Below are 27249 nucleotides of genomic sequence, written 5' to 3' on the forward strand. Positions count from 1 at the left end.
ATATTCAGACAGACAGAATGAGAAAAATAATGTGCTTTTTGAATATTAAAGTATGTAAATATGTTCTAGTAGAAACCCAAAATACGAATATGAACCTGGAAATGAGCATGATATGTCCCCTTTAAACTGAATACACATTAATAGAAGCAAAAGCTAATGGAGGAAGAAGCTTCTGATACTGACAAAATGATGAAATCTATCCATATGAAATAATAATATTAGCCTGGAGCTGTCTAGCTAAGCTTTGTCGGCTAACCCAGTGACCTTACAAGATAATAAATATTAAGAGTATTATGAGTGAAGAAAAATAATTTTGAAGAAGTTCCCTCTTTGTCACTCAAGTTTTCTAGTTGCGAATGTTCAGAGAAGCTTTGTTTCTGTTGCTCTGCCCACTTGGGATTAACTCAAACAATAAGATTATTTCCGCCCCAAGAAAAAAATATGTGTGTACGCAAATGTTTGTGTAAGAGTGTTCGCTTACACACACACACACACACACACACACAAGTGCTGTAAATAGATAAACACGAGGATGCTGCTGACAGGAAGACACACACACTTACAGTTAAAGGATGTAATTCTCAGCCAACACTAGTAAACACAGACAGGTATAAACTCACAATCGCACATGCACACACAGAAACACAGCATGAAAGGCACCCTGGGGAGGTGACGTGGGGAGGTGACGTGGGGAGGTGACGTGAAGAGGTGAGGCTTCACCAGAGAGCATGTGAAGTGTATTTGGGTATCTTTGTGTTGATGTTCATACTTTTTGTGCATCCAGCAGAGATAAAAAGTCAAATGAGAACAAGGCTGTGTGGTTGTATGAGAGACACGAGACATGTGTGTGTCGTGTTTCATATTGATATGCCTGTATAGTGTGTATTGCAAGTGGTGTGTTCATACCTCAATGTGTAGCTATTTGGGCATTTGTATTTAGTAAGATGCTGAGAGAAATAAGGAGCTTAAATCCCCCAATTTTTTTTTTTTTGGAGAGAGCCTCCAACTGTTCACAGTTCTTTGTGTTCAGCGGACAGTGAGGAAAGAGTGATGCAACAAAATAAAAAATATCATTATGGCAAAATTGTGTGCCAGACAACAAGAATGGGTGCTAGTAAAATGTGCCAAATGTCAGTAGAAACAGTTGTTGCAATAGGGAGGCCTGCAGAGGGGGAAGCGAGGAAGGAAAACAACAACAGCAGCAGCAGCAGCAGGGTGTATATATACTGTACCTCTGCTTATGGATTCTCATACAGAGGCTGGTGAACCAAATCTACTGTACAAAGGATTATTTCGTTTGGAGTTTTTTAGCTACTGCCATTAAAGCTGCTGAGGCCAGAAGGTGTTTGGACATTTTCCCACAGGTTAATGCGGCAGTAGGCAGTATATTTTTGGCATTATTGGGCAAAAATGCCATAATAACCTTTCAGCATATTGTAATTCAAGTGTTCTGAGAGATAACTAGACTTCTGCACCTCCTCATGGCTCTGTTTTCAGGCTTTAAAACATCTAGCCCCTGACGGGAGACTTTGACCAATCACAGGTCATTTCATTGAGAGAGCATTCCTATTGGCTGTGCTCCGGTCATGTGACCAGAACTTGGCGTTCCTTCAACAGATTTCACAATGGCTGCCGCATCACAAACTTTCTCATTCGCATTAATGTAACATAATATTGATTCATATTTGATCAGCGTAGTTTGACCGTTTGGATCGGAGTTTGCGAGTGATTGACAGCCGGCAGCTGGACAGCAGACCTCAGATCAGCTCTGACTGCTTGTTTTCCTACAGGTCTGTGAAATCTTGCAGATGCCGTTAGGGGCACCGGAGGATTTTTTTCAGGTTACCTGTTTCATGTACTACTGTCAGGACATAGCAACCGTTTTATAAAAATAACTTTTCCAATTTCACCTACTTCAGCTTTAACAAACTCGTGACAACACCTGTGTTACCGTTTACATTGGAAATTTTACAAGAAAAGATGTCGCTCAATATCTGTAGGGCGCTTTTTTCGGTTTTAAATCCGAAGTATTGCCAAATAGCCGCTTTTCGCTTTGACACCATATCCTCTGCCATTGTGTTGACTGTAAATTCTCTCTCGTCCTGTGAGAAACGTGTGAAATCTGACTCCGTACGGAGCAGACACTTTGAGTTTGTAGCATTCGTCGTCCAACTGTCTATTAATGACATAGCACTGATACGCCAAACTGAACTAAATGGGTTTTATTTCTATTTAAAAAAAGCCAAGCGACGGTGGGCAAGAAATGTATTTGTGTAACACGGTAACACCGACTACTGCGGCAAGCCTAATGTGGAGCTTATCATGGTGGAAAGCCAAGACCATAGTGGTTGGATGGAGGCTGTCAAGCTGCAGATGGATGTTTTCCAGTTTGCCTGGTTTGCAACTCTGTGCTCGCTGCAGGACAGGCAGCTGAGGAAGTGTACAGTATGTGTACATGAGCTGCAGAATCAGAAACGTGGGCGTAGCGTGGCTGGAGTTCAGAGAGGCTGTTGAGGCTGACTTGAAAGTGACGGCAGAGATTTTTTTTAACAATCTTTTCTGCAACTCGAGGCAGGGAGTCGAGCTTTGTCAACGTGGACAGGAAACTCATGACCTGAAAACTAGATTGGATTGTTGAAAGGTGGAAGGACTTAAAGAAATGGAAGAATGTTCGAGGGTTAGTGACCATCTCTTTACCATCTCTTTATAGTCACAAAGCTCCTCAGTGGCAGAGTAGTGGCCACGTCTCCTCATTGTCACAGGGATGTTGGGAACTATAGCTATGGATTGACACAAAGGTGTTAAAGCAGACATTTTCAAGAAGGAGGAGTAGAAGTTTTGTCCCAGGTCATGAAGATTCACACTATTTTAGCCTTCCTTGGAAAATCTATGCCGACATTGTCCTTGGTATCAAAGACTACACGTCATTTTAAAGTGTTCAATTTCTTGGCACAAAAGAAGGCACAAGTGTGGCCCTGAGAGTGCCCAGTGTGATGGCGTATTTGTAGATAATGTTGGTTTTATGTGGTTTTATCAAAATCTTCAGTGTGTACTGGTGTGGTTTGCTGCTGTGGGAGCGTGAGAGATATCCTTTAATAGTGTTCCAGTCATGACCTACTGGGAGGAGACCGTCCAGGACCCACTGGTGTGATTACATCTCCCAGCAGGCCCGAAGCTGGAGCTGGGCTGCCGTCACATCCCGTACTGGACAGATGGATGTGTGCATAGGTTGACTAAGCATTTTAGACTGAAAAAGCATAACACTGATAATAATTATTCCTGAGCAGTATTCACTCGGAAAAAAAGTGAAAGTAAATGTCAGCTCACTGTTAACTTCAGTCCCAGCAGTGTTTTTCTGTACTTTATATTTTAAACTCTTATGGGAATAAGGTTCAGCTCTGATGTCGCAGACATTACAAGCAATCAACAGTAAAGACGTCAAGTGTCAAATCCGCTGTGCTCAAACAAGAGTAAGGATTTTAAAGGTCAGAATGACAGCACCCAGATAATAGCTGATACAAATAGCCTTGTTTCTCTAACGGAGAAAAATTGGCAACAATTACATCTAGTCTGACATTGAGCTCTTTTATCAAGCCTCTGGATTTACAGACACTATGAAAAAACATCCTCTCCCCGTCTCTTTCCTCCCAACAGAGCGCTTTACCGATGACATTTCAAGTTTATTTTCCTACCAACATTGTGGTCTGCAACAGTTATTAAGTCCCCTCTTTGTCGCAGTCCGTCTTACCGTTGACAAATACGAGGTGTAAACATCTGTTCTGCTTTGTGCATCTGAGCAGCGCATTAAAACAACTAAAGACAGGAATAACATAATGAGAGCAGGGGGGGGATAATGGGACGTCTAGTTGACAACCGGTTGTTCTGTGGTTCAGGATCATTGTCATCTTGTACGACACCCTCCTTCTTGCTTCCTGCCGTGGCTGCAGCTGGCTCGGCGGACGAGGTTCGGCATGCTGTCAGCTGTGCCCTCTAATGGGCTCGCACTTTGGGACAGAAGACTTGTTCAGGAGTCCAGCTGGACCACACTTATGTGAATGAGCCTCAATGAATTCCTCAACACACAGTCATATATAATGCTGTACACCTTGTTTCTCCTCGCGTGGCTTTATGGCTGGCAATGTCAGCCTGTTGGTCAGTCCATCGGTCAGTCCACCACGGAAATATCTTTTTTTATTATTAATATTTTTGGGACTTTTGTGCCTTTATGTGACAGTGACAGTTATGAAAATGGGGAGAGAGAGAGAGAGAGAGAGAGAGGGGATGACATGCAGCAAAGTAAGGACTCAGCCTTGGTACATTTGGCGCACCACCACTGAAATATCTTGACATTTGGATGCATTGCCATAGAAATTAGTACAGGTATCCATGGTGCACAGAAGATGAATCCAAATGATTTTGGTAATTTCCCTCCTTCCTTTTCCTCTAAATTTGAAATGTGTCCGATACTTTGGTTTATGACCAAATACATGCATAACTCCAATGTAAACCCATCCCTGTCATTATTAGATAATCGGAGCAACTGATGTAGTAAGAGAGAGGGCCCATGTACGGTGGGCGAGTCTGTGTTGATGGTAGGACGGGTCAAACCAACACAGGACTTTCACCCAGGATACGCCGTGTGAAACCAAGTCAACGCTGACTTATTTTACCTTAGTTTTGTTACGTAGCTTAAGTACTTTTACGTAAAAAACATATTTATTTTAACCCAAACCACAAACCTTTTCCTAACCAAGTAGTTTTGTTGAGTAAGTAAACCTATATTGGAAGTTTATTTTGAAAAGAAAACCGACATGCTCTCCCTGATACGTCCAAAACTGACACAAGAGGGGTATCTAGAGCATCAATAGCATGAAGCGTAGGGCAACTGACCAAGTGGCGATATTTGACAAGTCGTGGGTGAGAACATGTTAGCCTAGCTCTGTGCTCTGTGTTTAGTTTTCACTAAGAAATGTAGTAAACTAAGATGGTGAACACAGTTATCATTATGTAAGGGATAACGTACAGCGAGCCGGTCATTGTTGTGAAATAAACCCCAACAGGGTGATGGAGGGGTTTATTTCACACAATGACCCGCTGGCTGTACATTATCCCGCTTATTACACGGCTACTTACTTAAGAAATCAATAATTTGGTATAAAAACTGTCCTCTAGAGTCCGACATCAGAACTGCGCCCATAGCAACGGTCAGCTATACATAGCAACGGTCTGTTATACATAGCAACGGTCTGTTATACATGGCAATGGTCTGCTATACATAGCAACGGTCTGTTATACATAGCAACGGTCTGCTAGAAATAAATACCAGACCATAGAACGCCGTGATTGACCAATTAGTATCGAGTATTCAACACAGCCGTGTAATAAGCCTGCTTAACATCCACATGGTAACACTGTCATTGTGAGCAAGCTGACATTAGCATTTAACTCAAAGCCCTGCTGTGCCTCACAGAGGCTGTTAGTCTAAATATTGTCAATTTTTATGGAAATTCATTTTGTGACCAGTGACAGGACAACATATAGCACACTAAAACATCACACAGAAAAGCATCAAATACCTCCATCCTCATAGTATCCAGCATTATGTCCTTAGAGACTCAAAGACAGTTTCATCTTAGTACTAAAACTGCAGCCTCTGTCATCCTGTGTGTGTATTTGTTGGTACTTTGTGTTCACATGTGCGTTTGTTTTTGGACTTAACTGTGACAAGAGGCCAATTTAAAAATGCTAATTTAAAATCCCTAAGGAACTGGGAACAAAAGGGTTCTTGAATTTGTTCTTTTTTCCAGTTTAAGAGACGAAGAGGGCTTCACCTCTCCAGTGGTTGACCAACGTGTTTGAAGCAAACTTTCAGTAGCCTGAGGACTCTCGTATTCAGCTCAACAGAAAGAACTGACCCACTCTGGGCAGCCGTACATCTTCACACTCTGAATGAATGTGTAGAAAAAGAAGAAGAGAAGTACTCTGCTGGATGGTGGATTCATTGTTGGACCTTGCCACAGACTCTCAGTTTTCTGCACCCCCACTTGAACTTCTTTTGATAGTAACCCTCAGTTTAAAGCGTCCCTGCTACAAGGAACTGCAGCAGATTGCAGTAAAATAACTTAACCACTCACCATTTTCTTCTCTTTCTTCTTCTGTTCAGCAGCAATCACATCCAGTTTAATGTTGCATCGTATCGCTACTCATCTTTATTTTATTTCCATGAGCTCTTTTCTTTTGGGGGCATCATTATATTTCACATAAATGCACTAAACTTACTTAAATATAAAGTAGCAGTAACATAAAAGTAGCACCATTTAGGGCTGTAGCAGTTTGTGTATTTGTGCCGAACAATCACAGTCCGGTGCACACAGCCGCGTGTAGAATACATCTTAGTATGTAGATGCACGTAATGCAGAAGTTCACAAGGAAACTTTTAGCTGTTAGCAACATTTGTTGGAGCACATGGATTTACAAAGAGAACTGGATACAGGAAGAGCACCGGGCTTTAAAGACAATTTTACATAGTGGCCAAACGGTGGTGCTACAACTTCCGTGTCCGTCAAGTGATGCCATTGGGCCCAAAAATACTTTCCTATAGACTTACACTGGGAAAGAGACGTCTGTAAATCATTATTAATATTTCCTATATTGGGGATTTCCATGCTCTCAGATCAGCTGAAGAAAGAAAGGAACAAAAGAAGAAGGAAGAAAATATAAGAACTTATTGTTTTGTTTTATTCTTTTCTGTAAACGTTCTTAAATTGTATTAATTTAATTTTTACCAGACAACATCTATAATTATCTCAAATTGAATGTACAGACTGAATATGCAAATTAACTACAGCCCTGAGATAAATGTGGAGGAGTAAAAAGTAGTTAACCTCAACTCAACATCCACTTACTGGCTTCCTCTGGAGCTTTTGACCATCACATGTTCCTCCTCATCAACAGGAACTATAAATGCTCACACTATCGATGTAATAATGTGTACATATATTTGCACTGAAGTTCATGTGTTTGGTTCATTTCTAGCTCAAAATACTTAAAAGAAGATGTGAAATTCCCAACAAAAGACAACTGCTATTCAACTTGTTAATTATTATTATAATCTCATGCAGCACCTTTAATTTATATTCCCATAAAGATTGTCTTCATTATCATATTATCCAATAAAGAGTATTTTAGAGCTACTGATTGATGTCTTGAGCCTTTGTCTTTCATTTCTTTTCAAATACCGATCTAGTAATCTAACTTCAGTGCAATAATCATTTCATCCAGCCGTCACATCATTCACTCCGCTGAGGAGCTCATTCTAAAATCAATTTATTATTATCTTGCACGCCATAAATGTGTCTGATCTCTACTTCAAAAGAGTGAAATTATTTTCTCTGGCAATTGTAAAAATAGTTTTTCATCAAGTTTTCAGGTCTGCGGATGTACATACATGCCCACACACACTTTGAATTCTTAGCAAGACAAAGAGAATAGCAGTTGCGTGGTTATCCTGGAACAGCTGCGGAGTGCTATTGACTTTCTTCGGGATGGATTAGTCACTGAGGAATCCGGGAAGCGAATTTGTATTCTGCATCACGGCCCAGAGCGGTCTCTCGGTTCTCCTCTAAATTTCATCATGTTTTGCTGAATCAATGATAGAGACGAAAAGGAGCCTATCACAGCGTATTTTGATGACCAATTAATTTCCGAAGAAGCTGCAAAACTAAAGTGTCTAAGTTGTTTTCTCACCATTGTGTGACTGTGTATTTACATGATTATGTTTGTTCTTTCACATTGACGTTTGTGTTTGTGTGCATTTATGGGAAGATTATTGCTTTTTTTGTTGTTTTTGCGAACAGTGCCGAGGAGGCGAGAGGGCATTATTAGTAGCTGTGAAAATAGAGACAACGTACTAGAAGAAAAGCCCAACAGAGACAGTGAGTCATCTCGGTTAAAAAGTGTTCGGGGACGCACAGTTAGCTAATAAGGAACTACACTATGGAGTAACAAAAGTACGGCCCCTTGGTACTACTGTCAAAGATTTACCAAACAATCCAAGAGCTTGTTATCTCTAATAGGATTCATCATACTGTCTATATAGCGAGTCGCTCAGCCATGCAGACACTGATGGAGAGAAAGATGGCTTTCATGCAACATCTGTAGTCGACAACAACATCAGCTCGAACTCAGCTCAGATCTTTTGTTCAGTCGGTGCTGTAAACTTGGAGTTGGAACTAAAAGTTTAAGAGTCGCTGCGTCGACTCACTGAAAGGATTTTGCTGAATGCTGCATTGTCTTTGGCCATCTTGGGAATAGTCTCTTAAAAATCTTTGTTCCACTGCATTAAGAGAACAAAAAGTCAAGTTTATTTGTTTAACTCAATAGTACATACAATGTCTCAATCGAGTTTACAAACCCACAACTAGAGCTGGAGTAAATGATGATTTTTCAGTATCAATTCAATAATACTTTTCACTTAAAGAGGACCTATTGTACTTATTTTCAGGGTCATACTTGCATTTGGGGTTTCTACTACAACATGCACCAAACCACACTCTTCGGACTCTGCGCCAGCTCCGCTCTAACTCGCTTTGTTTAAGGGCATGCCATTATGCAAATGTGTAACTTGGTGACATCACCACGTTACAGAAGAAAAGGCAGGACTTCAATCAGGGCGTTTCAGGCAGTTCAGGAGCAGTGTTTCTGTGGGGGAGAGTAACTCCCTTTAGCCTGGACATTTTGGTTTTGTAGCTTGGCAGACCTTTTACATGCACAAAGAACTATATAACAGACTAAAGGAAAGGGTAAGTATAGTATAAGTCAAAGTCCTATGATAAGCAGTATATACAGTAAATATAATCTCTAGGAAATAGGGTTATATTTAGTCCATAAAATGTCCAAAAATACTGGTCACAACTTCTTAGAGCCCAAGATGATGTGTTCAAAGTGCTTATTATGTCCAAAACAGTTCAAAACCCAAAGACATTCAATCTACAATAATATGAAAAAGAGAAAAGCAACAAGTCCTCATCTGTGAGAATGTAGAATCAACAAATGTTTGGCACTTTTGCTTGATAAATTATTTGAAAGATAAATCAAAAATCCCCCCTAATGTTTGTAAGTGTGGTGGCCAAAACATTAGACGCACCTCTCGATATAATGCAGCCTAGATCAATGCCACTGAAAACTATAATCCGTCTCTGTCGGTGTCAATCAAAACTGAACGTTATGTGTTTGTAAAAGTAGAATTAATGGCTGAGCCGTTGTATTTGGTTGCATCACAGTTTATAGGTGTACCTAATAAAGTGGCCACTGAGTGAAATTGTTTCAGTCACAGAGCAGGAGTTGCTGTCAAAGAAGAGGAAATATGACTCCAAATCTCTAAAACTTAAAACAAAAGGAAATAAAAAGGTAGAATGGACAAAAGTATGGATTTACAAATAATTAAACAATTATTAAAATAATCATACAATTAATAGAAATTAAGAACACAAGGCATTTATAACCCAACAATGAAATATTAATAAATCCTAGACCTGATTCTCCCTTTAGTCTGATTTTCCAGTGTGTTTTTTTTCTGGCAGAAAAGCGCTGGCAAAGTTCAGAGATTTTCAAGAAGCCATCTGAGCGGCCGCACAAAAAAATCAAAGCACTCTGAGAAAAGACGCTGGGTGCAGTGCTGTTTCTCTGGGCGGCCGCATCCCCTCTCTCCTCATTGGGAACAATTGAAAAAAGACGCTGTATGGACACTCCTTAGGGAACACAACTCTAAAGATGAATGAGCAGTAAAGTTGTTTGTTTTCTGGGATAGTTACTCACATAAAAAGTCAAGCGTACTGCATGCGAACACATAATATGTATATCATATCATTGACATAAATCTCTCTGTTCTCCCAGTTTTATCACCACGAGTCATTTTATGATCTCCTCACAATGATTAACATCAGTTATCGGGGACTGAATCTTATTGAGCTTTCTTCATGTGGAGCAGCTCTTCTAGATTTTAAAGGAAGCGTTGTCTCTGGTTGACTGATAGCTGGCGGCTGATGGCAGTGACTGATGCCTGGTGGCTGTAGAGGAGCTTGGGGTTCAGGTGGGAGGCAGAGAGACGTGAAGAACCACCCGATGAGTTCTCCCGCCTTCACTACACCTGTTTGCTTTGAGTAGAGACGTGAGTGGAGACAGACAGAGAGAGGGGGATGAGAAAGGTTATTTTTAGCGCTGTCAGTCGATTAAAATATGTAATCGCAAATTAATCACACATTTTCAGCTGTTCAAAATGTACCTTAAAGGGAGATTTGTCAAGTATTTAATACTCTTATCAACATGGGAGTGGGCAAATATGCTTTCTTTATGCAAATGTATGTATATATCAATTAACAACACAAAACAATGACAAATATTGTCCAGAAACCCTCACAGGTACTGCATTTAGCATAAAAAAATATACTCAAATCATAACATGGCAACAACAGCTGTCAGTGTTACAGTGTGCTGACTATGACTTGCCCCAAACTGCATGTGATTATCATAAAGTGGGCATGTCTGTAAAAGGGGAGACTCATGGGTACCCATAGAATCCATTTTCATTCACATATCTGGAGGTCAGAGGTCAAGGGACCCCTTTGAAAATGGCCAATGTTAGTTTTTCCTTGCCAAAATTGAACTCAAGTCTGGAGCGTTATTTAATCTCCTTCGCGACAAGCTAGTATGACATGGTTGGTATCAATGGATTCATTAAGTTTTCTAGTTTCATATAATACCAGTATCTTCACTTTAGCTTTAAAACCCGCTACAACCTCCGAAAGATCGATTGCGTTTATACGTTGAAGCAATTAACTTTGACAGCCCTAGATATTTTGTGTTGGCTGTAAGGTGTTCTTCTCTGTACTAAGTCGTATCTTAATACTTGCAGCTGTAAATCAACATGTTTACAGGACCTGGGTTTCATTCAATTCGTGTCCCACAACTCTGTCAACAAAAAGATCATTTCAGTTAATGCTAATGTGGAAACTCGCACGCTTTGTCTGTCAACAAAACACTGCAGATTCGTCTTTGCTGTTTTTGTTTTTAGTTGCGAGTATGAAGCTCCTACTGTCCGAGATCAGAGGAGGTAAAAGCGAAAGCAGTTTTGTTTTTGGATGACCCATTTCCTTGAAAATATTTCCTTGAATTTTCAGAATCTGCTCCCTGAACCGTACCAGGTGTGTTTGCATGCCAGAGAGAGAAAAGAGAAAAGGAGGGGGAGAACAGACAGATAAGAGGAAAAGGAGAGCAGAGAGGAAATCAGAGAGAAACAGACACAAAGACGAATAGAAACAAACAAAAAAAGCGCAGAGAGAGAGAGAGAGCTCAAACAGATTATTTACCTCAGTGGGATAAACAGGAAGGCATATAGGATGGAACGAATCTGAATGACAAGGCAGCTGATTTCTCCTAATTGGTTTTGACTGTCTCTCTTTGAACTGCCGGTGCGCAGCGGCTGCGTTTCCAGGCAAACGGTTATCTCCCACAATCTGGAGGACTGCTTAATTTCTCAGACAAATATCAAACCTCTCTCCACACCGGATTAGTTACAATTTAATAAGATTTGCACTGTTGCTGCTCACCAGGGGCTTTTTTTATTTTTTTTTATTCTTTTGCCTTGAAGCAGAGGGGAGCCAAACCTGGCTTTAAGGTTCTTCTGTTCTCCACCTTCAATATCAGGACACCCACACACACCACCCACGGATCTGTTCCCACCTGCTCTTCCACATAAGAGAAGCAAAAGAAATCTCGGTAACACTTCATTTTACAGGTCTGCAAATTTCATGGTAATAAGGTGATAAATAACAAGTAACCTATTTGAAATTTCTTTGGAATTACTGCCAAATTACCCCAATATATACGAGGGATTGGACGATACACCCATCTCCTAATTCGATACTATCACGATTCTTGGGTGCTGATTCAATATGTATTGCAATTTTTAAGTATTGTGATTCGATATTGCGATTTTTGTTATCCTTTTTAACACTAGACCATGGGGAAAAAGTTGAATCATACACTTCTAGAGACTTTTACTTTGGAAAATATCTAAATTAATAAAGTAAAAATGTTTTATTTCCAGCATGAATGTAGTAAGAGATGTCCTAATGTCATTGTCAGGAATTATTTATTACATTTATTCCAGCAACCCAAAAATCAAAGAATAAAGACATTTCCCTCACAAAAGGTATTTTCTGTTTAATTTATAAGGGACATGTAATGTTTTATACTTCTGGTGAATATAATCCAATCAATCTCATTTCCAAATATGTATTTCGTATGTACAGTACAGTTCCTTTTGGTAACACCTTATTTTGAAAACCTGACTTAGTCACATGTGTATACTTCCGCTAACTTCGCCAAGTCTATTGCTAACTCTCCTGTCAGCTCCGTTCTCTTTATACATGCATAGTCAGCTCCATCGGGGCCGTTTCAATGCATTTAACATAAATGTCAGTATATGGATGTTCTACAGTCGTAGCGTCGGACCATTTGACTACGGAGATGAGAGCGACGGCCGGCTTGACCGCACGTTACCGCAATAGGATAAAGTTTCCTGTCCATGACAGAGTTAGCATGCAGCTTTAGCCGTGATATCTAGCTCTGCTTTTCCTGTCAATATGTGAAACCCAAAGTGTTTGCATACTTTACTGGATGTGTAGTGTTTATCACGCTGGATTTAACATGTGAGGGTGCAGGTATTATCCACGAAGACCCTCCACACTTTTTCACTTTTTCGTTTCGGCTCGCTGCGGTTTGTTTTGGTTGACGGATACGGAGCGGATATGACGTCAAGTCACTCAGACTACAACAATAAAAGCGGTAACTTGCTTCTACCTCCGTATAGACTCAAATGAAGCAAATATATCGATTCTGGTATTAAAAAAATCTATTTCAAAATCGTAAAAACAAAAATCGCAATACATAGGTGAATCGATTTTTTTCCCACCACAAAATTTACTTCAAAATTTATCAAAAACTACTTTGTTTGTCTGTCTTGACTCTGGACTTTTTTATTATTATTATTATTTTATATCTATTATAAACATTATTTAATAATTATATTCCGCTATTTCCCAATAAGCAGTAATAAATAGCGGGTTATTATAATAATTGAATACATTTGCAGGAAAATAATACAAAGTTAATTGATATGCTTTATTTCCATAAATATGGATAGTCCATATTATCCTCAATAATTAGCAAATAACTTGAAAATAAGTCACAATGATGAGATTTCTGCCTGATCAGAAGTGTCTTCTATTAGTTTTCCACCTCCGATGAAGAGCAGCGCAAAGCCGCCTCTCAAGCCTAAGGGCCCTATTTTAATCATTATATGCTATTTCAGCATATAATTATTAAATCATGTTTATGATAAAGTCATTTTTTATCAATTTTGAGGTAAATATTGGGGTAATTTGGCAGTAATTCCATAGAAATTTCAAATAGTTTACTTGCTAATTATCACCTAATTACCATGGAATTTGCAGACCTGTCACATGAAGTGTTACTGAAATCTCTAAATAGGTTTAAATATTGTTTCTCTTAAACAGAGTGAAGGAAACTACCACAGGGTGAGATGATATCATGTATTTCAAATGCAAATCTGCATTTTAAGAGCGAGTGAAGTATCTTTGACATAAGGCTGATTCCTCCGCTTTTTTCCAAGGTACCATCACTTGATACAAGACAACCCACAAGTGGAGCTGATTTGCATTGAAAACGAATGACATTATCTCACCCTGCAGTTCGCTTCACATGATATACATCAGATTTTAAGGCTCTATAGTGGAATAAATGACTTGTTGAAGGGGATATTTCTTTTGGCACACTAAGTGCCGTCTGTCAAGACCTCAGCGAAGATGAGCTCTTAGCTTGAGTGGCAGATGCTTTCTCTCAATAGCATCCACTAACACCCCCAAACCCATAGCAACGCTCTCCTTGCATCACTGTCTGTCTAGACTTTTATTGACAGCCTGCCTCTAGATTAGCTGACTCCTTGGAAAGGTTGAGAGGCCTCCTGTCGGGCGCATGGCAGTTAACCCTTTTTCTACAAATACAGCCGGCTTCAGCTTTGGATGCAGACTTTGACTCAGATATGTTGTACCCTTTTCTGTTTTATCTGATCATCTCCAGAGTCACGTAACCCGGTGAGAGTTCAGTTTGAGCCAAACGAAGATGTAGAAATCTGACAGTTTTGTCAGTCTGCTAGTGAAAATGAGCAAACTCTTCCCTTTATTGGGAAACTGCCTTCGCTCTTTATCACATGATTGAGCCGTGATGGAATCAAATTTGATTAGGATTTAATTAGTGAATCGACTCGCTGCACAGAACGTCTCACAAAGTAGTCAGTGACACAGAAATGCTTGTGGACATGATGTCTGGGAATCTGTAAAGCAGTGGATGACCAATTCTTCTCATTTGTTTAAAACTAGGGGTCGACTGATAGTGGATTTTTAAAGGCTGACAATAATAATGATAGCCTTGTCGGCTACTTTTGCATACGCATAATTTTTTTGTCACTCTGAAGTTTGATTTGGTGGATTACATCATTCGAAAATGTTCTATTCATTTGCAATGCTGTTCTGTGTCTTACAGTATTACCAGCCAGGATTACTTCTGTTGGGCTTCCCGTTACATTGCTAAATGCCACTATTGCAAACCATTAACGTTGGTGCATATTCCCGCTGTTAGGAGGATCCTTAAGTGTGTGATTTAATTTCATGAATGGAAGGTTATGTGGCTGGATTATTTGTAAGAGAAAACGCCAGATTGGTAGAGTAAGCAAGTGAAAATAACACTGATTGATTTCTTTTCCTGCCTGTTTTGTATTCGGGACAAAGAGCTGATTGTGTTTCGTTATATATTCGGGAGATAACTTTTTTCTCCCTCCACTTTGACTTTGTGTAGGGAGTCTCCACGCAAAACAGTGATGTACGTCCTCGTGTGACTGGTGGCGGCTGTGCAGACGTCGGCCACTAACAGAGCCCAGTTCTGCCGATAACGATAGTTTGTAAAACGTCCTATCGGCGCCGATTAATCGGTCTACCTCTATTTAAAACCAGTCACTATCTTTTTAGATTTTAAGCATTTCTAGAATACTTATTATATTTTGAAACGGGACCTATCATATGATCTATTATTTGGGGTTTCTACTACAACATGTCTCTGCTCCAGCTGCGCTCTAACTAGCGTTGTTTGAGGCCTCTTGAGGGTGTGCCAAACTAGCTGTTATGCAAAGGTGTTACTTGGTGACATCACCACGTTACGGAAGAAAAGGCGGGACTTCAATCAAGGCGTTTCAGGCAGTTCAGGAGCATTGTTTCTGTTGGGTAGATAACTCCCTCTAGCCTGGACTTTGGGCTTTGTGTCTTTACAGATTTTAAATGCACAAAAACTATACAACACACTAAAGGAAAGAGGAAAAAGCACAAGAGCATTATATGTCCTCTTTAAAGTCACAAAATGTTGATGCACAAAAGAAGCACGAAAAGCATGATAATTTATTTTTTTTAACTAACCCCTTATCATACAGTTTCTTTAAAGTTGGAGAAATCCTCTTATTTCACCCCGTCTGACAGTATTTCATATATATTCTGTCTCAGCTTGTTCCAGCTCTTTATGTGTTTACACCGGGTGACATATTCAAACCTCAGACTCAATATTTTTACGGCTGCACCTTTCCCTCAAATGGAAATCTTTCAAATGTCTTATGCATCATTTTATACACATTTCACCGAAATCCAGCCTGACGTATTTGGTGTTTGGAAACTCTGGGGATTTCAGTAGAGTAGAAAATAAAGTTTTGTGGGTTTTTGAACAAAGTTTGGCTGCACAATAGGAGTTTGTTCTGGCTGCTGCTGCATGGCTCCAGGGATGGCTCCAGGGATGGCTCTATGTCGGTCAGTCCATCTACCGCTTTGGTGCAGATTGAAATATCTCAATGATTTTTTGATGGATTGCCATGAAATTTGGTGCATATATCCAGAGCACACAGACAATGAATCCTTGTCTTTTGACTATTGTGATTGTGTTTCATTTATTAAAGTTTGACATGATTTATACGTGTAAGAAGTTACAAACAGTCCCTTTAATGCAGACTTAGAAGAAATTTTAGTAAAAGTAGTAATAACACTGTGTAAAAATACTCTAGACGCGCTGCAGCGCAACGCTTCCTATTGGTGCTGCGACGGCAGTGTGTTTTCAGCTTAAGACAATGTAAAAGCATGGAGGATAAAGGAAAGTTCAGGTTTTTTGGTCCAACTCATGGACACTATAATGTCCCTGCGCCTACGAAGTGAGCCAGGGTGTTGAGGCTGCAGGCAGGAAACTGTGCAGAGGGGATGAACTGTCTTTGAGTATGTTGGTGAGGGTTTGCAGGGTGGCCTCATCACGCCTTTCACTCCAGCTCCTCGGAGAGGCCTTTAGTCAGCCCACCACAAACTGGGCCAGTATACTCAAGGATCGGACTAATGAAGGTCAGGTAAATTTGTTTTAGAACGCCACATGGGAGACCGGCGCTTTTTGCAACACCGAGGTAATGGATCCTTGGCCGTGTCTTTGAGTGCATATACTTAAAGCCCCCCCTCCAGCCAGTTTTACTTCCTGTTTTTTGGTTAACATTCTTTCTCAAACAGAGAATGGGGGCATCCCATGATGACAGGTCAGATGATATCTGCACTCCAAGTAGGTTAAAGGTGGAGAGACTTGTGAAATATCCTGTCTCCATTCAGCCACAGCATCTAAAGCCTTCTGAGTCAGGCCTGGTAGAGAATGTGAGGTCATTGGCATATTTCATAGGGATCACAGAGGGAGGCGGACGTGAATCCAGTCTGTTGATGCAAATGACAAAGTGTGATGGGAACAATTTCCCAGCGATCGGACACACAGGAAGCCCCCTGCCCCCTTTGGCTCTCTGTCACTCAGATACAGTAGCTCCTCACAATGAGCCGAAGTCAGCCGTCAGTGTATATGAAGTGACTGACAGCGTTTTATTGTGTCAAAAACAGGGGGTTATTATTGAGTGCTTGGTGCCAGCATTGCAGGATCTGAATGAGAGCAGTGACAGCTGATCTGTTAGCCATAAAACCATGTTATGATGGGGCAATTTTGGAAATTGTTTCTTCCTGGAGGGCATCCCTCAGGAGCCCTTCATACAGTTTGCCAACACAGCTGACTAATGAGATTTGACAGTTTTCAGCTGGAAAGCTGGACTTTGCTTTTTTTTGGGGGGGGGACAGCTTTGACCAGGACTTTGGTTTGGAAAAATATTGTGCTGGATATAGGGGTGTATTGACATTAACTGTGATATTTAAATAGGAAATATTGATAATACAAATAGGATAATATTGTATAAATAATCCAAAAATCAAGCTTTTGTACAGTTATGGTTACAGACTCTCTCTCTTTACTCTTTACTTCAAGTAAATGATGTATATATTATGTAAGGGATAATGTACAACGAGCCGGTCATTGTTGTGAAAGAATCCCCAACAGGGGGATGCGATGCTGTCTCTCATCGCCCTGAAGGGGATTCTTTCACAACAATGACCCACTAGCTGTACATTATCCCGCTTATTACACCGCTACTTACTTAAGAAATCAATATTTTGACATAAAAACGGTCCTCCAGAGTCCGACATCAGAACTGCGCCCATAGCAACAGTCTGTTATACATAGCAACTGTCTGTTATAGAGAAATTACAGACTGCAGAACGCCGTGATTGACCAATCAGAATCGAGTAGTGAACACAGCCGTGTAATAAATCAACATAGAATTTGCACATTTGCACACTTCAAAAATCAAAGAAGTGGTGTTCATGTGTGGAGATTATCTTGCTGAACAAAACGTGTAGGTATCATGAATGTGTTTTTGCCACAGAGCTTATTTTCTGCAATAATCCAAAACCCAATGGAAAAATCTCATCGGCTTTTTTGCCGAGGGAACCCAAAGCGATGCTAATTTCCTGGTTGGCCTACAAAAAGACATCATCCCTGGAGCACTCTGTAGCTGTGTGACGTCAGACAACTGATTCTTCTTGAAGTCGGGGTAGATGGATTTGCCCCGAGTTCACAAGTAGGAACTCCGACTTTGAGCGGCGTTCCATTGAACTTTTAATAGAAGGAAGTCGGAAGTTTTTGATGCAACTCTTCAATAATGGACTCTCTCAGATGTTGTTGCCTTTTGTTTACTCTTATAATAGCATATTTTAAAACATATGTATGTGCGTTTGTGTTATCCCAAACCAGACTCCTGGATGGATTAAACAACACTACATCATTTTTAAGAGTGAGTCTAAGAGCTGTTAGGCAGCTGGGAATAAACAAGTATTTACTGTCCTCAGGGGGATAAAGCCTGCATGTGATTAGTGCCACATGAAACAAGACAACAGTAAACAAGTTGTTCCCCCTACAAATGATGCAGCGCCTCTCTGGGCCAATCTGTAACAAATATGACACTTTATTTTGACTCGAGCTGCAACACCTCAGTGTAATTTTGAACATGTCAGGATGTATTGGCGAGATGCATCATCCCCCCTCCCCCACCACCTCCTCCCGAGTTTCATCAAAATCCAGTCAGCGGTGTCAGATGTATTCTATGTGACAACTGCATGAATTCATGAATAATATAGCACCCCCCTCGGGTTTATGAATGTAATTTTAAAAATGCCGGAATACAGTGGTGAGACGGATCTTTGGCCGTGTTTGATCGCTTCTGACAAGGGATGTAAAAATGTAATCCAATTATTTAATTCAATACAATTTACATTATTTTAGTTGTGATTCAGTGGATCAGAAACGCTCACATTAATTCACCAATTTGTTTTAATTTGGTTAAAGAACAATCCACCGATTTTTACACATCAGAGTCAATTTACTTGCAACGAGGAGTAATGCTTCAAAAACAGTTTTATAATCATCTATCTATCATCTACAATAGTCTTCTGTGGCTCTGAAGGGGCTTCGACAAGCCTGACAAAATAACCCTGATGAGGTCGTAGTGATGTCGTCAATGTTGTCTGAGCTAAGGCTTGGTGTTTGTGAGACGTGGGCATTTAATAGTGTTTTATAATGTTTATTTTACTCTATTTTATTTGATCAACATTTTATTGCTGATCATTATTATCTATTTTATTTTATTAAAATAGTATTATTTTAATACAATCTGCTTATTTTGTGTAGTTTTATTTATTTATTTTATTGTTATTTTTATTTCCTTGTATTTTATTTATCTTTTATTATCTTAAATACCCATCTCTTATTGCTTTCTTATTCAATGAACTTTTATATTGGTTGTTTTGGTGTGCATTAGTCTCTAAATCCATTTTTAACACTCTTTTTTTTGTCAATCGTCTGTCCAGCACTTTGAATTGCATTTGACTTGTTTGAAAGGTGCTATATAAATAAAGTTGCATTGATTAAGGTCTAACAAAGGATGCAAATAAGTTTCATGATTGAAAGTAGGATCCAGAGTTTTCATAGCTTGACCATTATTAGAGGAGAAACAAGTCCTGATATCTGCTGCATCTTTTTTTTTAATCTGTCTCTCAGAAGGCTTACAACTTTAGAAAACGTAATGGAAGTTGCTGTTGTTCACCTTTTAATTTAGATTCTTTCACACAGTCGAAAAACAGCTCTTCGTCTGGGTCCTCCCTGCCTGCACCGTGACATAGTTAGGAGCTACGTCACACTGGCTTACAGTCATTTAAATGCTCTTAAAACAAAAGTTATGAGTTACCCGCACATTTAAAAAACGTTAATTTAAATTATGCTTAGTGGGTCTTTGTCAATGCTATTTCGATTCTCAAGACCACTCACCTTTATGGCTTAAATGAGCTCCATTTATGAACTCCTGCATGCTGCAGTTTGGGCAAAAGACTGTCTGTGTTGCCTCTTCACAGCTCCTTCAGTGAACTCCTGCTGCTTTAAGAACCTTCATATTAAAGTGCTGATTGCTGATTGACCTGTTTTATAAGTTAAAAGGCAGCTAATTGGTTTTCAACCTCATATAATCTGCTTTTGTTGTAACTGGAGTTAATTTATTTCGGAGTTTAACTTCTCTTCAGTGAAGTTAGAGCTGGATTACAAAGTGAGCGTCTATCCCCGGAGAACCAGACCACTCAAAATCCCCCAAAGTCTACCTTTATTATCTTTGTTTATATTGTGCTCACATGGTGTACATTTTTAATTAAAGTTGTTTACTACAATATAGGGCTGTCAGTCGATTCAAATATTTAATTGCAAATTATTCGCAGATTTTTTATCTGTTCAAAATGTACCTTAAAGGGAGATTTGTCAAGTATTTAATACTCTTATCAACATGGGAGTGGGCAAATATGCTTATTTTATGCAAATGTATGTATATATTTATTATTGGAAATCAATCAACAACACAAAACAATGATAAATATTGTCCAGAAACCCTCACAGGTACTGCATTTAGCATAAAAAATATGCTCAAATCATAACATGGCTCAAACTGCAGCCCAACAGGCAACAACAGCTGTCAGTGTGTCAGTGTGCTGACTTGACTATGACTTGCACCGAACTGCATGTGATTATCATAAAGTGGGCATGTCTGTAAAGGGGAGACTCGTGGGTACCCATAGAACCCATTTACATTCACATATCTTGAGGTCAGAGGTCAAAGGACCCCTTTGAATATGGCCATGACAGTTTTTCCTCACCAAAATTTAGCGTAAGTTTGGAGCATTATTTAGCCTCCTTCCTGTGCCATCTACAACCTTAAAATCGCAAGTAGCATTAATGCATTTAAGAAATTAGTGGCGTTAAAACAAATTAGCGTTAACACTTTATTATTGCGTTTACTTTGACAGCCCTAATAAATATGTAAACCTAAAACCCCTGTACTTCTTCAGTAGGACAAAGCTGGGCTTTAACCAACAGCTCAATGTGTGGTACAACTGGTACGGGAGGGATAAATGATGAATAAGAACAGATGTATTGTAATTTGTACAGGGTTTTAATGAAAAAGAAACATCTTAATGTCATATTAATACTTTTTCATCTATGCCCAAACTCAAAGCACTGCATAATTGTCTTTTTTTGGGAGGAAAAATCCCAGTTAAATAATTATTGGCACAAGATTTGCAACATTAAGTAGGTTGAATAAAAGTAACACAAGATTGTTTCATTCACATTTTCTCCATCATTCATTCAATCCTGCTGATGGATTTATTTGCAGCTTTGTTCCAATGTCGCCACTTTGAGTCTTGTGCTGTATAATCCTTGTATTTTCCTAATTTTTCTTCCAGTTGTGTTTCTTGTCTCAAGATATGTACACTGCCTTCAGAGAAATTACAGCACTTTGAATGATTTAGTGCCAGTTAATTTAGAAAATCCATGGTACAACAACTTGGTCATCGTCATCGTATAATCACTCTTTCATTAGTTTCCTTTGTGTCGTTGAGTTTGAGCTGTTCTTTAACTTGCAGTCTTAATAATTGTTAATAATTTGTTAGTTTTATTTGGGCTTCAGTTTGTTGGATTAATACTCAACGAATGGTATTATTTTTATGTCCAAAACAGCCTCTAAAATGTTATGTTGAACTGAACGAGCGTACAGAAACCCATCCACAGACCACAGGTCTCACCATGGGGGACCACAACATGACACTAACCTGTCCCTCTGTCTGTCTCGTCCTGTAGGAGTCCCACGCATGGCGCTCTCTGCAGGCGGGAGGGACTGCCTGCGTGCCGGAGACACCTGCTCCAGCGACGACACCTGCAGCCCGCGCCTGCGCACCCTCAGGCAGTGTGTGGCGGGGGACGGCAGCGTGAAGCTGGGGCCCGGGGCGCGGAACCAGTGCGAGAATGCCATGACGGCACTGCTGTCCACTCCTCTGCACGGCTGCCAGTGTAAACGAGGCATGAAGAAGGAGAAGAACTGCCTGAGCATCTACTGGAGTCTGCATCAGTCTGTGCTGCACGGTAAGACCGCCGTTAACACACACACACACACACTACCTGATGGTTGTGATCCCGAGAGGTGGGCGTCAACAGCTACAGGATGTTATTGGGATTATCAAGCGTGTGCCGCCCATTACACACGAATTAGGCTTCCGCCTCCACAGAGATCAACAGTAAATTCCAGGCTGAAATAAAAAGAGTGATTATTGTGTCAAAAATCACTTTTGTTCCACCCACACTAATTGTGTTTTATCACTGTTGTGCTTATTCAAAATACTCTGCACTTTTATACCATTTCCCTCATTGGACCCTATTATTTGTGGTACAATTACATTCAAATTAAGCCATTTAGCATATATTTTTATATTCAAAACAACTGAAAAGAGTGCAACAGTATAACCAGTGGTGGAATGTACGTAAGGACATATACTACAGTACTGTACTTAAGTACAAATTCAAGGTACTTGTACTTGAGTATTTCCCTTTTATGCTCCTTTATACTTCTATTCCACTACATCTCATACTTCCCAACCCTCCCGATTTTCTCAGGAGACTCCCGTTTTTCGTTGCCCTCTCGGTTTCTTCCCGAGGTCACAATTCTCCCGTATTTCTTCTGATTCATGACATGGTTTTACACTATTTCTTTTTCCTTTTCATTATCTCAACATGTTTGTGGCACTGTACATTCTGTATAAGCCCTACTGTGTCCTCCGGACAACAATAGAGATACAACAAATGTCTTTTCCCGGCGGTGGTGCCGTTGTCGCATTGTGTCTGAAAGGACCTTCAGTGAGTGAGAGACAGAGAGAGAAATGGAGAGTACTAAGAGAAAGAAATACTCAAGCAGGGGCAACAAAACGAATGACTGAAAGAATGAAAACTAATGAATATTAGCCTAGTTTATACCAGAGATTCACACAAGTTCACACCAGAGGGGCGAATTATTCAGTTTTCTTTCCTGAGAATAAAAAGTAAAATTAAAAGTAGGCCTATTTAAAAATATCTGAAACAACTGTAGCAAACACTTCTTGAAGATGGGTAGTATTAAGTTTCAGTTTAGCAGAATATATCAACCACCTAATAGGTAAATGTTATATTTCTTTTTGTTACCTGTAGCTGTTCCACCCCAGTAAACATTGATTTGGTGATTTGCAGCCCAAAGGATATCTTGATGTTGAGATTAAAATGTTTCCGTAGTTTTAACAGCATTTCAGATTTATTTCAGCATGTAGTATGTCATGGTCTTATTGGGTTTTTGTTTCGTCTGTTTCCTATTTTATTTTGAAAGTTCACTCCCCATGTGTCATGTTTGGTTTTACTTCCTGTTTTTGTGTGTTTTCCCGCCCTTTTGACTGTCTGCCCCGCCCTGATCAGTTTCACCTGTTCCTCATTAGTCCTGCACTCACCTCACCTCCTGCTCACCTGCTCTCAGTCAGTCGGTCAGTAACTGTTTATACCACCTTGGTTCATCTTTCCTTACTGTAGAAGTTTGTTCCCTTGTGATCAGCTGTTCCTGCCTGCCTTTTCGTAACCTGTAAGACCTTTGGTTTGATTAAAAGTATCTTCATTGAATCTCTTCATTTAGCACTCCATTTGGTCCTCCCTGCCTGCACCGTGACGACATAGTTAGGACCTGCTTCACTCTGGTATACAGTCATTTAAATGCTCTTGAAACAAAGGTTATAAGTTACCCACACATCTGAAAATGTATCTTTAAGTTTTACTTCGTGGGTCTTTGTTAATGCAGCCTTTTGTGTTTGTTCTTCACTTTGATGCATTCAATAAACTGCATTTATGAACTCATGTTGCAGTTTGGGCAAAGACTGTCTGTGTTGCCTCTCCACAGCTCCTTCACTAAACTCCTGCTGCTCTGAGAACCTTCATATTAAAGTGCTGATTGCTGATTGACCTGTTTTATAAGTTAAAAGGCAGCTAATTGGTTTTCAACCTCATATAACCTGCTTTTGTTGCCGTGTTTGTCACTGTAATTAATTTATTTCAGAGTTCAACCTTTTCAATAAGCACTAGTCAAGAATAATGTGAAATAAGTTTCAAAATCTCCTTTATTATTTTAGTTTATATCGTGCTCACATTGTGTACATTTCAAAATCAAGTTGTTTAATAAAATAAACTTGTTTAAAAAAATAACTTCAACTATTTAAAGTGAACATTACACCGAGTCTCTGTACACTTTACAGGTCAGTAAAAAGAAAACAGACAAGAAAACACATATTGCATGTAAAAGTACACACACATACTCACAAGGTTGAGGTTGTTCATTTTAAAAAATAAAGATTATACAGTACTATATAACGGTCACAGGATCGGGGCAGCTAGCTTACTTGTCAATGAGGTGAAAACAAAAACATGGAGGCAGGTAGTATTAATCCAGCATTTTATTTATGTATATTATACTATTTATTATATGGACCGTGTGCAATGGTAGGCACCAATGTTGTTGTTTGATGTGTTGTACAATAATTTTAGTATTTCCATAGTACTGGTTGGTCTCTGATCATCTGGGTTCTCATATATAACTTATATATAAATGTGTGCCACTTTCTAAGCATAAATTGGGATTTAGAAAAAAAACTTGACAAGGAAATGTGCGCACGTTTCCAAGTGGATTAGGTTTTTATAAATCAGAATGTTTTTCTTTACTTGACAGGGTAGATACACAACGCACAGAGGGCGGTAGTTAAGGGGGTGGGATGTCAATATGTTGCCCCAAAGGTTAATTCAGCCATGCAAGAATTATTCGGTCTATGCCTTGCAACGTTGTATGTAACTTTTATGAGATATACAGAGTGCTTTTTTCAGTGTTTCAGGACACTGAAAAGACAAATTCTGCTTTTAAAAAAAGAAGAAAAAGACCATTATTTTGGGTTGTCATGACAACAGCGCTAACCTCTCTCCTCTGTGTTGGCAGGACTCAACTTGGTGGAGGACTACCCGTATGAACCGGAGGAGAGGGGCTCCGACTACGTGCGTCTGGCCTCTATTGCTGCAGGTGAGTGGGCGAGCTGCCACCGCTACGAGTGTTTCTCTGCTTCTGCAAAAAAAAAACATCCATTTTTCACAACAGAAAAAAACTTAAGTGGGTCCCGACCAAAGTTCTGTGTCAAAGAAGGAGCAAATCGAGATGTTACCCGGCGTCGTTTTGACAGAGTAGACGGAGGTATATGCAGGTGGGTTTCGCAAAGTGTTTGATGAGTAACAACCCACACTTTGCTTCTGTCTTGCCTCTGAGCCTGTGGGCAAGCCGCAGGGCTGGTATGTGCTGCTGTTAGCCTCCGAGGCACAGATTAATTACCTATTTACTCTAATGCATCTGGAAGCAGCAAAACTGGAGGGGGAGAAGGAGAGAGAGAGGGAGAGAGAGAGAGAGAGAGAGAGTCAGAGAGTGTGAAGAACAGAAAGAAACCAGAAGAGGCACGGTAAGAAGTGAGAGGGAGAAAGAGGTAGCGAGAAAAAGAAAAATGGAAGACAGACAGAGCTGGTTTGTTTACTCAAACGACATATTCTTTTTCCTGTTGGAGGTTTGGAAAACAGAGGCTGCACACAAATGATGAGTTACTTTTTGTTTTTCACTGGAGAGGACATAAAGTCAAGTGTTTTGTTTTCTCCGACAGCAATTATACTCTGGATGAGTGAAGCTGAGATGGAGAGTCTGCGAAAACTTAAATAATGACTTAAAAAGTGATTAGTGTGGAAAGCATTCATGCATAATGATAAATGTTCTATATTCACACAAAAAAAAAAGTTTAAACAAGAGGATAATGACAGCTCAAAGGGAGGACACGGCTCAATTTAAACATTTAAATACCGTGTGTTTCCCACATAAAGCAGCTCGGCCAGTGTTTGAGAAATTCTAGAGATAAATTGATCGTACGAGCGGAGTGTTTGTCATGGCGTTTTGGAGCAGGCAGCCACCGCTATGTGAGAGAGCACGCGCCAGAGCGAGCTTGATGTCGTCAAAAGCAAGGCAAGAAGTAGGCATGCGACTGAACGCACACTCCTACACAGAGCTGCCTCTACATCTCTACGTCACAGCCTGCAAAACAGCTCTGCCAATGAACGTATATTACTAAGAAGTGAAAGTCAATTGATTGTTACATTGCAACGTCAGCGCCCAGCAGCAGAGCTACGCCTCTGCCATTTTGGACTGAAAGCGACTACCGGACGTCAGTTAAACGTCCTCCTATAAAGTGCTGTACAAAAGTAAAACAAAATAATTTCTATTCTATTGTCATATTTTGAATGTTGCTGCCAAAACGGCCTGTGTTGAACAATAAAAATATTATAAATATTCATACTATTTACATACTTAATTATTTATTTATTAATCTTTTTGCCCGGCTGCTTCCCAGAGGAGCATAGAGTGAGCGATGGACATAATTGGAAGTTAGAAAAAATCCAGATTTTGAGAGCAATCTCAAACTTTTTCATGTCAAGAACCTCCAAAATCAATGTCCAGTAGACCACAGAACATGGATGTTGAGCCCTGTGTGTTAGTAAATAGCCTACAACTCCATTAAATTGTGTTGATGTCATGCTACTAGCACTACTAGCTACTGGCCAATAGCTGGCTGTTTGGGAACAGAGACGTTAATACATCCACGGTACAGACTTACAGCGTACAGCCCACGGGTGTATTATAAGATAATGTGTGATCAAGTGATGAATTACAGTTGGCAGAACCGAATATGTCATATGAGCGTGCAGGGCGGCGGTGCAGTCCTGTGGGTCTGATGCACGCTCATTATGTCGAGGAAAATAACTGTGGATCCAGCTACTAGTTAATTTTACAACATTTAGGACATAATTATTTAAATGAGGGTTATTTAAGTGTTCGTACTGGGAAGTTGATTTACCTTAAAAAAAAAAAAAGATCCTCTGATTTACAGATGTCTTTTTATACAGTACATCCATGGGAATGGACCTGGTTGGCTAAGGATTCCAAATGGCAAAAGCAACCTAGATGCAAACTTTGTGTAAAATCGTTTCACATCTCCAACATTGGGGGGGAGGCGGCCATTGTAAGCCATATGCGAGGACAACATCCCTGTAGTCTTGCATTCAAGTTCAGCATAGTTCAGCATCCTCTGCACCCAGAGTCACAAAGTCAAACATGGTCTGGAGAATCTACAGAGAAGTCTGGAAATTTGGGTCCGGAAAATTTTGAAATGGAAACTGTGCAGGAACCCTGCATATCAATAATGTATAAACATGCTTATGCAAACATGAGTGCATGGTAGACTTACAAATTCGAATTATACTTTAATATTGGAGATA

At 39.9% G+C, this 27249-nt stretch overlaps 1 protein-coding gene and 1 long non-coding RNA gene across 3 annotated transcripts in view; one reads left to right on the forward strand and one right to left on the reverse strand.

Annotated features, from left to right (window-relative positions):
- Positions 1-27249, forward strand: part of gfra4a (GDNF family receptor alpha 4a) — a 169180-nt gene that overhangs the window by 106950 nt on the left and 34981 nt on the right. Inside the window, exons 1-3 of one of the 2 annotated variants that reach the window (XM_037796816.1) lie at positions 7863-7934; positions 21694-21975; positions 24884-24964. In XM_037796816.1, the coding sequence (XP_037652744.1) occupies positions 21705-21975; positions 24884-24964 (352 nt within the window). In that variant the 5' untranslated portion in view covers positions 7863-7934; positions 21694-21704. Of the gene's footprint in view, positions 1-7862; positions 7935-21693; positions 21976-24883; positions 24965-27249 lie in introns of those variants that run through there. The other variant, XM_037796815.1, reaches the window with a different exon arrangement.
- Positions 15822-23483, reverse strand: LOC119504572. The gene is made up of 4 exons (XR_005210592.1): positions 23065-23483; positions 22012-22139; positions 21666-21895; positions 15822-16856 (listed from the first exon to the last, which is right to left on the reverse strand). It is a non-coding gene; the product is annotated as an uncharacterized LOC119504572 (long non-coding RNA).

Source organism: Sebastes umbrosus, chromosome 16 (genome assembly GCF_015220745.1).
Source record: "Sebastes umbrosus isolate fSebUmb1 chromosome 16, fSebUmb1.pri, whole genome shotgun sequence".
NCBI lineage: Eukaryota > Metazoa > Chordata > Actinopteri > Perciformes > Sebastidae > Sebastes > Sebastes umbrosus.